The 12569-nt window shown below is 40.1% G+C and overlaps 2 protein-coding genes across 4 annotated transcripts in view; one reads left to right on the forward strand and one right to left on the reverse strand.

The window, feature by feature from the left end:
- SESN1 (sestrin 1) overlaps positions 1 to 9520 on the reverse strand; it is a 104043-nt gene extending 94523 nt beyond the window's left edge. The window contains exon 1 of one of the 2 annotated variants that reach the window (XM_024755352.1): positions 8390 to 9520. In XM_024755352.1, coding sequence (XP_024611120.1) covers positions 8390 to 8668 — 279 coding nt within the window. In that variant the 5' untranslated portion in view covers positions 8669 to 9520. The remainder of the gene's footprint in view (positions 1 to 8389) is intronic. The other variant, XM_024755361.1, reaches the window with a different exon arrangement.
- A 530-nt stretch (positions 9521 to 10050) lies between these two features.
- The window catches only part of CEP57L1 (centrosomal protein 57 like 1), a 54862-nt gene continuing 52343 nt past the window's right edge, over positions 10051 to 12569 (forward strand). The window contains exon 1 of one of the 2 annotated variants that reach the window (XM_024755798.1): positions 10051 to 10137. The gene's annotated coding sequence lies outside the window, so the exon portion shown is untranslated. The remainder of the gene's footprint in view (positions 10138 to 12569) is intronic. The other variant, XM_024755806.1, reaches the window with a different exon arrangement.

Consider the following 12569-nt stretch of genomic DNA (forward strand, 5'->3'; position numbering starts at 1 on the left):
TGGCTATTAATAGCATTTGAAAAATTACTCAGTTATAATTATAGACAGCTAACACCTGCCAACTTGCTAGAAAATGAAATCATGTCAAGTTTAAAGACGACTGTGCAATGCTTGTCAAACAGTGAAGTGTGAAAACAGTAAATGCTCATTTTTAGTGGGGTAAACTAAGATTCTAATTAGACTTTACTGAATATAACACATAGAATTGACAAATTATCCTAGCTATTTAAGAAAGCATATGTATATGTATGTATGTGCATATTTTATATATATATAAAATACATATGTATATATTATATATGTATAAAATCTTGTCAATTTAAACAATTTTTAAGTTAAAATATTAATACTATTCATTTAATGAATATGTATATATGAAAGTTGATTTGGGTAATATAACTAACAAAACTCACACCATGAATTTTATTTTCCTTTAGTATGGTTTAAAAGCTTAGGAAGTTGTTTGAAGGTAATTTTACAATATAAGTAATATTTTAAAACTCTATGAAGACCTTTCCCTTTTAAAATTAAAAAGTCAGATTTAAAGAAATCATAAAACTAAAAGTATTTCATTTTTCTAAGGTAATTCCATATTTCATTGCAATCTTATTAGATTTTTCTATAAGTAATTATAGAAAAGAGATAAGAACATGAGAAGGCATGATTCTTGTGTTGCCAAATTTCACAAGTCTTTTTCATATAAACTGAAACATGTCACAAATGGTGACAGTCTACTAGCAGTAATACAGGCTTTCAACAATAAAAACGCCTATTGTGAAAGTCCAATAAATGGTCCTAACAGCTATCCTACAAAAACTCCCTAAGTATTTTCAGTGAAAAAGCATTTTTTTAAAAAACAAGCATCTTTTTCTTCTTTGAGCAATATTTTTTAACACCTTTATTGGAGTATAATTGCTTTATAATGTTGTGTTAGTTTCTGCTGTATAACAAAGTGAATCAGCTATATGTATACATATATCCCCATATCTCCTCCCTCTTGCATCTCCCTCCCACCCTCCCTATCCCACCACTCTAGGTGGTCACAAAGCATGAAGCTGATCTCCCTGTGCTATGTGGCTGCTTCCCACTAGCTATCTATTTTACATTTGGTAGTGTATATATATCCATGCCACTCTCTCACTTCATCCCAGCTTACCCTTCCCCCTCCCTGTGTCCTCAAGTCCATTCTCTATGTCTGCGTCTTTATTCCTGTCCTGCCCCCTAGGTTCTTCAGAAACTTTTTTTTTTTTATTCCATATGTGTTTAGCATACGATATTTGTTTTTCTCTTTGTGACTTACTTCATTCCGTATGACAGACTCTAGGTCCATCCACCTCACTACAAATAACTCAATTTCATAAAAAACAAGCATCTTTTAAAAGACTGTTTTTCTATATACAAATGTCATGGTAAATGTATCTTTATTGACATTAGTTTAACTTGGTGTAGTAACCAACAGGAAAAAAAGCAAAGCATAAAATAATGTTCCCATAGTGTGACTTAAACTTCCAGTCTACCCATTGCCCCTAGTAATACCATCATCAAATATTCTGAAGAACCCTCAGATGCCCCTGAGTTTACTGTGCTAGTGTAACTGAAGTAGTAGTTCATATCATCAAGGTCAATTAAGGTCTTTCTCTCTTAATGTAATAAATGTGATCTACAAAAGCTGGGTCAACAAAAGCTGGGTCAAAGTAAATCCTATTTTCTACTGACTTCAATTAAAAAGTAAATATTTGGGGCTTCCCTGGTGGCGCAGTGGTTGAGAGTCCGCCTGCTGATGCAGGGGACAGAGGTTCGTGCCCCGGTCTGGGAAGATCCCACAAGCCGCAGAGGGGCTGGGCCCGTGCGCCATGGCCACTGAGCAGCTGGGCCCGTGCGCCATGGCCGCTGAGCAGCTGGGCCCGTGCGCCATGGCCGCTGAGCCTGGGCGTCCGGAGCCTGTGCTCCGCAACGGGAGAGGCCACAACAGTGAGAGGCCCGCGTACCGCAAAAAAAAAAAAAAAAAAAAAAAAAAAGTAAATATTTTATCATGGTGTGAAAAAAACAGACTGATTTGAGAAACTGTGACAAAGAAGAGATTATAATTGGTGGCGAGGCTTGCATGGTGCTGATATACATCCAGCATAACTTTCATCCTTTTATGCAATTTAAGTACTGCCTTCCCTCCACCAGCATCTCCCCTGTCTTTCCACTAATTCTAAAATTTCCCCGTGCCTCTGGTTCCTCCAGTACATGCTAATTTGCTACTCATAAACACTGTTTTTAGATATGAAATTATTCATGATTAAGACATAACACCAAATAGGGCCCCATTGTTTCAAAGTTCTAAGTGATTAATAATCCTTCATCAAACCGAAGATTCTACAGCTACTTTCTATCACATCAAAGTTTCAACAAATCCTTAAGTTGGCTGTTTAAGTTATTATCTACTCAATTGGTTAAAAGATATCCTGCAAATTTCTAATGGCTTACAAAAGGAAAATAAATATAACCCTAAAACAAAGAGAACAGCACATCTATTTCCAAATTCTTTTACTCCAAGAATGATCTGTATAGCACTTTAAGGGCACACAGTATTAAAGACAAGAAAATAATTCTAATTAAGCTAAACTATTGTTTCAGGGAGTCCTCCTGACATAAACAACCCATGACCTTAAATTGAAGTCTAATAGGCAAGTGTTTAACATCCCATTTCCCTACAAAACACTACATCTCATTTATAAACAAAAACAATGTTAGAAAAATATTTTAAAAATTGATCATTCTGGTTTTTTATTTGTTTGTTTCCATGCTAAAGACCATTTGGGGCACTGTAACAGGAATAAAATATTTGAAATCTGAAAACTTGAAAAAAAAGAGTATCCGTGTTAGTTTCAATCTTTCTTAAAAGTCAGAACAAAGGAAGAGGACACTGAGGGCAGATAGTGTAGGTATGATTCATCCTGTAAGCCAGTGAGTAGAAAGAACATAGGCTTTTTACTTTGTTTTCAAACCATTTAGAAAAAAAAAAGTTAAAGATTTGCCTTCAACTTCTTTACATTCTTCTTCCAAAGAAGCCCATACAAACTGAGGGTAAATAGTATTCTCCTCTGAGCTCAAAAGCAAAGAAAGAAAGTGGTCAAAGATAGGAATAAGAGGAAGCACTGAGGAGAGAAGCAAGCCAGGAGGCTTTCTGAGGGAAAGGGACTGAGTTCTCAGTGTATCAATAAAATAAGGAAGGCCAAAAAACAGTGGATATGGAAGAGAGAAGCTCAGTGTAAACACTGAAAGAGGACTTTCATATTTGCTGTGATACCTAAGAGTCAGCAGTGAATGTTTGAGATGGACTACCTTAAATTTTTGGCTTTGACTAGACACAGCAGTAAAATAGAAATAAAAACAAAACAATCATCTTAAAAGGCCAAATCTGCTTCTAGAATGTTCCGAATCTGTTATATTTTATAGCATCATTATAAATTAGTTACATTTCCAATCTAATAGAATCTAAATTATAACTAGACCAAAGCAATATATTACCTAGTTAGATATCAGTTTTATTGGCAGCCTCTGACTAAACCTGTCTTCTGTCCCTCTTCTTCCTCACCAACAGAAACCTTTGTTCACATGATGGGGGCTCTTCTGGCTCTTAGGGGCTGAATGTGGATTAATCCAAACCAAAAACAGAAATGCCCAATTTCTTTGCCAGTTACTGGCTTAGTAAAGGGCACGTGACACTGGTCAATAGAAACTGAGAAGAAGTCTGCTGGAAGGTTTCTGGGGAAAGCTTTTCTTCCCTAATAGAGGCATGGGAAAAAACTCTTTTCCTCTTAGCTGCAAATGGTCAATGACTACACATGGTGCCTGGAGAACAAATAGATAAAAGGCAAAAAGGTAACATAGTTCAGCTAATGAATCAATCTTTCAGGCTTGAAATAGCCTAACTTCCAGACTCATTATGCGAACAATAGGTTTACTAACCTCTTATTGTTAAACCTACAAACTATATATTACCCAATGGATACCAACTGGATACTCCAACTGCAACTCTACAACTATAAATATGCACCATACCCAACAACTAAAGTTTCATTTCTCCCTGGGGGGGTAACAATCACTTCACTAAATGAAAGTCTCCTCCATCCCACTTAAGATAAATACTTCTTACTTGGTCTAAGTTTTCTACCATAAGCCAAGTTACTTTCAGATAGTGTTAATTGCTGACAGGCATATAAGAAAATTTGTTTTCCTTTGTCATGGTAGAGAAATGAAAAGGATCAAATGACTACTCTTGGAAAAGTACTTGGCTATTTTGGATACTCCTCATAATGTTTTGATGAATATACACATACTCACATTTTCCCCCTTAATTACATGTATCATAAAGACAATAGCTCACCAGTGGACTATAATAGTATATTGGGTCACTCCATTCATTTGCTTAGGGAATCAAGCATATCCAAAAGGTATTATGGGTGTAAACAAACAAACAAACAGCACAACTAAAATCTCCTATGAGAACAGAAGACCTTCCTCTAAAACAGGGAACAAATCTAATTGATCTTCCAGTCCTGACTATAGTGCCTGGCACAGAATAGTTCTCAAAAATGTGTTGAACAGATTTAAGTATGCTGACTTGAAATCAATAAATTGAGAACAGGAATACAAACAGAGAATGCTATCTCTCAATGTGCCAATTTTTTACATGTTTAGCCATTCTGAGTTGAATCCATCCTACCACCACCCTACCATATCTCCCTGACCATACTCCTCTGAGCTGACCTATAGCAATTAAGGGCCCCTTCAGGAACAGCTGCAAGAATTGCAAATGCAGTTCAGCTTTTGCTGCTTACTAGTGAATAACAGAAGGCATTACAGAGCACTACATTATCTTGTTTCCCTTGTAAGGCTGGTGCTAGAGTGTGAGAAGTGAGGCTGCAGCGTTAAGTGGACGCCAGATGATGCTGGACATTAAGTAACATACTTAAGTTTAGATTCTATCCTAAAGGATTTTAGGGAGGAGAGAAACATGGTCAGCTTTTTATTTTAGATAAATAGCTCTGCAATTACGTGGAGGATGGATATAAAGGTGGTTGAGAAAAGTGAGAGATAACAATGTCAGGAGTAGAACAGTGGTGGCAGGGGCAGAAATCCCTTTAAGAGCTATTTCTAATCAGATTTATCATAGGCAACTTAATCTCAACATGTCCAAAACAGAACTCACCATTCCCCTCAAGTGACCCTCTACCGCTCTTTTGTCTCCCGAAATGACTTAATTATTCATCAAGGAGTTCAAGCTAGAAACTTTAGAGCCATCCTTGATTTTATTTTCCTCATCTCCTATATCCAATTAAATACTATACCCCATAGGTTCTAACTCCTAGCTATCTCCCAAATCTATTCACCTTTTTCCACTTTGCCCACTACATCTTACTCCACCATTTTTGCTTTGGACTAGTGAACAACCTCCTAACTGTTGTACATTCACTCTCGACCCCTGAAATCCATTCTTTAAATTGCTTCCAAAGTGATGCTTCTAATACACCATGTATCATGTCACCATCTTGCTCAACACCCCTCAGTGGCTTCCCATTGTTCCTAGGATAAAGCCTACAACTCCTAACATGGCCCACAAGATCCTCTGTTCTCTGGCTCCTGCCTAAAAACAGAATTCCTAACTTTATGGGTGTTTCTTATGTGCTAGGCACTGTGCTATGCTTTATAAGCATTATTTCATTTTATTCTTATTGTGAGGCAGGAACTATTAGCATCACCCTCATTCTGCAGGTGAGAAAACTGAGTCAAGGAGAGATTATGTAACTTACCTAAGGCTGTAGAGTTCAGGTCTGACTCCAGAGCATGTACTTAAACTTTCACACTCTCCTCACACTATATGCTCCAACCACACTGCATTACTTTCCACTCCTAAATTCACCTGCTCTCTCTTACCATGAGGCCTTCACACACACTATTCCCTATACATGGAATGTCCCTCTCACAAATCTCATTTTTGCCTGGATAATATCTATTCATTTCTGCTTAAATGCCATCTCTTCAGGGAAGTCTTCCTTTACTATCTAAAATTATATTGTTTGTTTATGGTCTGTCTCCCTTCAGTAGAATGTAAAAATTGTTACCACTGATTCTCAGTTCTTAGAATGGCATTCATCAGGGGTTCAATTAACATTTGTTGAATGAAGGCATGAATGAATGATGTAGGGATGAAAACTCCCTAATCTAGTAACTTCATCTATTCAGACTAAGAAACAGTATTTATTTAGTAGCTTCCAGGTCCCAGTCAACACTCTTGAGAACTTACAGCTGAGCCTGCGCGTCCGAAGCCTGTGCTCCGGGAGAGGAGCTCTGTCTCTCCCACAGGCTCTGGGAGAGACAGACACATAAACATGTGATTATAGCCCAATATAAGTAAAGTGCCTGTTAGAATTGTAGCTGGAATAATGTGCATAGATGCAGAGATGAGAAAGAAGGCATAAATTGATGGGAAATCTTCACAGTAGAGATTCTTGAATCCTTTTGCAGGATGAATGAGTCTTGAAATACATATCACACAGTCCATGTATTTCTTTTATGAAAGGGGAGAGCAGCATCCACTACATATGGGGCACTTTACATCTCAGTTATCATAATTTATATTATTTATTATAGTAATACACCTCTGTATTATTATTACCATTTTATAGATGTGGAAATCCAAGCTTAAGAGAGGTCAAGTAACTTAACTCGTTCAAGGGTATGCAGTATATTAATAAAGGAGGAGAACCTGAGCCCAGGTCTGACACCAGTACCACTTTACTTACCATTATGTTAGTCCTTTGACCCTGTACTCCCCAGAACCTAATTACTTCTGTTTTCAATCTAACTCTTAACAAAACTGGTTATCTGGTTTCCCATTCTAATATAAAAAAAGTAGCAAAATAAAAGATTCAGGAAGAGACTGAAGTGAAGTATACCAACAGTAAGGTAAGGAAAAGAAAGACTATAAAAATTGAACACACAAATTCAAACAAAATGTATCATACAGTCCTACATATACATTCCATCCTCAGCTGTACAAGAGTATGTACTTGATGTGCATAATGATGACCCCATTATGAAAAAAACAGTTGTTGTAGTCACTACACTAAGAGATAGAGAAATAACTTTTGATGCTCAAAGAGGTAAACTTCAAGTACTAGAATAATTCCTCTCTAGTAACTCTGGATAAATATAAATTGTAACTATTGTTTCCACAGCGTTTGTGAGAAGAAATATCCAGAGATCTTAGAGTCTTCATTTTATACACATTATTTTTCTGTTGCTTTAAACTGAATTCAAACCAGAATAGAAAAACTGTTCATCTTAGCTTACACATATACCCAAGTAAATTATAAATTTAAAAAACTTCTCATACTGTGACTTTGAACACATGTGGATTGAGTAATTTAGACTAATAAGCTTAAAGACCATTTCTGACAAGTCTTAATATCTAAAAATCTTTCCCTTAAAAAAACCTTCTAATAAATCTTCTAATAAAACAAGATAAATTGAATATGTACAAACAGGAGGAAAACTATAACATCCTTTATCCTTTGCACTCACAAGTTAAATAGGTATGTATGTGAAAAAAAAGAATCAAACAACTTAGGCAAACACAGAGAAAGCTAGTTAAGTAACTGACCATAACAGTCTACCATTCACTCAACCTGAATCCAATTCTTCAATCTGCAGATGTCAGCTCCTTTATAACATGGGCTTTTATTATTTTATATAATTCTTTCAGGAAAAAAAGGTTGCATTTAGGGAACAGATTCTCGGGTTTTTTGCTTTGTTTTTAAGAACAAGAGGAAATTGTTTCACCAGTTATCTCGAACAAGCTGACTAGGAAATATTTCTTTATCATTTTAGAGGGTTTTAAACGTGAAACTTTCCACAGAGAACACTGTTTGTAGCAATGTGAAAAGCATACTGGCTACACTTCCCAACAACACATAAAAATGAATATAAGGAAAAGTAAGTATTTATTTGTAATTAACTGTAATTTTCACATATTTTGCCCAGGATGAATGCATTTCTTTTTAAATTTTTTTTATACAGGTTTTTATTAGTTATCTATTTTATACATATTAGTGTATATATGTCAATCCCAATCTCCCAATGGAGGAATGATGCATTTCTGCTAATACTCTCTAGAAAGACAATACTTGTTTAGTTGTATTTGAAAATTACTTTTACTTTAGTTCACCTTGTCCAATTTTAACCCCAAATTCAATGTTTTACAAAACAGTCTAAATTTAAGATGTTGAGTGGTTCAAATTATAACAACCTATTTGAAGCAAATACAAAGTGTATATCTGCAAGTAAAACTTCACATTACTAGATAAACAGTTGTACTTATAATGCTATTTCTTACCTGGACGCTCTTCAGAATAAACTCACTTTTCTCTCTTACATCTTTAAAGGGACACCTCTTAGAAAGCATAAGCAGATGAGCAAGAAGCTTATTCAACCCATCCAAAGAAACAGCATTTGAAAGGCCGTCTGCTGGACGATAAGGTGTCTCTTTCACCAAACGAAGACACTCGGTTTTTCTCACAATGATCTGCCTAATGTTTTCCAGTGCTGTCTCTCTAGTAGTTGAATCTCTACTGCACAGTCCATCCCATCTCACTTCATTCTCTCCTTCAGCCATGACAATTGGAGTTTTTTCTTTGCTGTCTTCAGTTACCTTTCAGCATGTCCCCCAAAGCACTTTGCATTTTTTAAAACGAGAAATGTAAGAATAAAATCAGAGAACTCGAATCGTCATGAAAACATACGTCTGGGTGACATTTGGAGGCAGAAGTGTCTTCGATCTACAAGATAGAGCTCGCCCTCTCCTTCTGCCCGGAGGGGCAGTCTTCTGGTCAGAGACTGAGAAAAAAAGTTGCAAAGTTGAAACCTTACAGCGCTGGCTTTGCTGGACAGGCAGTGTCGGGAAAGTGTTCTCCTCCGTCTCTCGGCGTCAGCGGATATCCTCACGTTGTGGAGCTGTCAAACCCGTACTCTGCCCAAAAAGGCTGGTAACAGCTGAACGCTCACCAGCCATTCGGTGTTTTTTGTCTGTGCAGCCACGGTGTTCTCGGGAGCGTTCCCATCCCGCCCCTCCTCCGGCACCAGTCCCCGCCTTCCGCAACTCCTCCCTCCCGGCCAGGCGCTGGCTGGGAAGGCTTGCTGAACCCTGGCTTGCTGGCCCCGGCGGCCAGAGACCCTGGCGCTCCCGGGGGGTCGGCAGCCTCGTGCAGCCGCTGTCTCGGTGGCGGCGTTGGGGGAAAGCGTCTCCGGCCTGCCGGTTCCGGACTCCCCGGGCAGACGCCGTTTCTTTTCCAATCCTTGCGTCCTCGCCCACCACCCGCCAGGCCAGACAGGCACAGGGCGGCCCCGCAATCCCCGAGCGCGGGGCTGAGCAGCGAAGCTGGTGGAGCAGCTGGGCCCACGGCGCAAAGCCCGCCCCTTCGCCCAGCCCCATCGGTGGGGCTCGGCCCAGAGGGCGGGAGCGGGGAGGGAAGATGGGGTCCTCACCCCCAGCCCCTCCCCTTTCTCCGCCCGGCACAAATGAGGAGCCGCCCCCGCCCCTGCGCCCTGTTCCCCGCCCAAGCAGACGCGACCCGCGGAGGCAAAGCCATTGGAAAAAACCCCGCCCTCCCACAGGCTACCTCCAGACCCCAAGTCCGCGCGCGGCCGCCAACCGAGGCCGGCCGTTACGCTTGCGTGACGGCGGGCAGCGCGCATGCGCCTGAAAAGGCAGTTAAGCTGCGCCGGGGGGCGTTTTAGGTGCTCTGAGGTTTGGGTTCTTTGGCCTGAACAAGGGGAAAGGAAAATAAGGGACAGCTGAAGTACACAAGCACGGCAGAGAGTGTAGCACAGACGTACACCTGGAAGTTCTTGAATCTAAATTTAAGGTCAGCCTAAAAATAGAAACGGTCTCTTTATTACGCTAAACCCAGGTTTAAGAAGGCAGGGCGTACTCGCATTGACTTCTGGGAAGTATAGTTTTGGTGCCCCCGGCGCGTTCTGTTTGCGAAAGAAACTACCGCCCCCGTGAGCCACTGCGACGTAGCCTGTGGCGGCCTGCGAGCCAACGGTTAGCGTTGACGGAGATTGACTGAGAGCGTCGGTTTGGTGAGCACTGCGGGCTTGGTTGCCACTTTTCCTTTGACAGGATTTTTCCTTCCTTCATTTCCTCTGGGATTTTAGAAACCAAGTCATCTAGGGCTGTATCCTTAGTCCAGGGACTTCTGTTAGTAATCTACGTGGGAAGGACTAGTCCGGGTGCCCAATCCCGAGGGCGCGTTGAGGCGAGAATTTGGGAATGGTTGCTATCCTGAGGGTCGGAGGGTGCAGCATAAGGCCAGGCAAGGAGGATGCTGTGGAACCGGGTGCTCCGCGCTGCTGCCTCTGCTTCTCTCTCAAGTGGGCTCGCGCGGCATGGATTAGGTACCCCTATGCAATTTCACCTTTGTTTGCCATTGCACAGGGGTGTGGTTTATTTGCTCAGTCAAATGTCACCGCAAGCCAGGCTTTCAAAGAGAGTTGTCAAATCCCTTTTGTATGAGACTAAAGGAGAAAGAATCCCCGGTATTCCTAAATATGAATTTTTGCAGGCTTTAAGGATACAATATGAAAAAAGACATATAAATATCTCCAAAATTTAGTATTTTTAAAGATTCAATCAGTTGTTTACAAATTACTGTTTGATTTTAAAAAGTCATTCCTCTTGAGGAAAGTCGACGTTTGAAGTGTTGTCAATGGACTGAAAACCAAATTAGATTTTAATCCTTCACGTTGCAGAATAGATGTGTTTCTTAAAACTTAGCCTTGCTAGGTACTAAGTATACAACAGTGGAAAAGACTGTTATCTAGTTAAACTAATGGTTAAACATACTACACAGTACACACATTAAACATATAGTACTATATCATTGGGATGGCTATCATCCCAATGGGGTGAGCCCAGCTATCACTGGGCTTCCCAAGCCCAGTCTTGGGAAGTCAGAGAAATCTTCATCTCAGGGAAAGAGGGCCAAAAGAACAGCATATGGTGAGGCCCTGAGTGAGAGAGAGAAGATAATTTCAGGAAACTGCAATAAGCCAAAATCATACATATTTTGAGAGGGATAGCTTTTTGTGTATTGATGTACTTTGAAGCAGCAAAGAGAAAGGTACTGTGAATTTTCCAGATAGTTTCTGAAAGTCATCTATCCTTGAACAGATTTATAGTTCTGATGAATTGGTTTAATTTGGAAAGCCTTTGACATTCTAATGTTACTGGTTTAAATCAGAATTTTAAAAAATGAGAACTTCTTATGAGTATGATTTCAAAAACCAAAAAAGCCATTCCTTTTTTTTTTTCTTTTTGAGGGGCTCATCCTCCTTTGTCCAGCCCACAAAGGGTAGGGTAGTTTCCTTTTTTTTTTTTTTTTTTTTTTTTGTGGTACACGAGCTTCTCACTGTTGTGGCCTCTCCCGTTGTGGAGCACAGGCCCCGGACACGCAGGCTCAGCGGCCATGGCTCACGGGCCTAGCCGCTCCACGGCATATGGGATCTTCCCGGACCGGGGCACGAACCCGCGTCCGCTGCATCGGCAGGCGGACTCTCAACCACTGCGCCACCAGGGAAGCCCATAGGGTAGTTTCTTAAGTCCGAGTCTCCTTTTTGCTATGTAATTGAATATGATCGCATTCATAGCCATGGTTTTGCCACCACCTATGACTCTTAAATGTATAGCTCCATCTAGCTTCACCTTTCAGCTTTCTTATATACATCTTCTTGATATTTCTTGGATATCTCAAAAGTACCTCAAATTCAACATGCCTAAAACCAAATGCATGGTTATCACCTGTGAATCTGATTGTTTTCCAGTGTTCCCTACTTCACTTTAAGGCACTACCATCCACTTATGATGAAAATTTGAAATCTATGCATTATTATTTTTAAAATAAATTTATTATTTTTGGCTGCGTTGGGTCTTCGTCGCTGCGTGTGGGCTTTCTCTAGTTTCAGCGAGCAGGGGCTACTCTTTGTCGCGGTGCGCGGGCTTCTCATTGCAGTGGCTTCTCTTACTGTGGAGCACGGGCTCTAGGCGCGCGGGCTTCAGTAGTTGTGGTGCACGGGCTTAGTTGCTCTGCGGCATGTGGGATCTTCCCAGACCAGGGCTCGAACCCGTGTCTTTCTTAATGTCCTTCATACCTCTGTATCCAAATTATTATTAAGCCTTATCAATTTTATCTCCCAAATATCCCTCAAATCCATCCTTTTCCGTGCATCTACATAAGCACAGTCTTTTCTAAACTGCCATAATCTCTTGCCAAGACCATTGCAATAGTGATTATTCACTCTGGCCTTTCTCCATTAGTTCTCCAAACAGTAGCCAGAATAACTGTTTCAAAATTCAGATTTCTCTTTAAACCATTTAGTGATGTCCTGCCTTAATCTTAAAGGCAAAATTTCTTTATAAAGCCTAATGTCATTTTGTCCCTTTCCACCTTTCCAGCCTCACTTAGTCTACCAGTCTCCACCTATCTGTGCTTCAGCCATACAGATCTTTCTTCAGT

The sequence above is a fragment of the Neophocaena asiaeorientalis genome, unplaced genomic scaffold (assembly GCF_003031525.2).
Source record: "Neophocaena asiaeorientalis asiaeorientalis breed wild unplaced genomic scaffold, Neophocaena_asiaeorientalis_V1.1 scaffold105, whole genome shotgun sequence".
NCBI classification, from domain to species: Eukaryota; Metazoa; Chordata; class Mammalia; order Artiodactyla; family Phocoenidae; genus Neophocaena; species Neophocaena asiaeorientalis.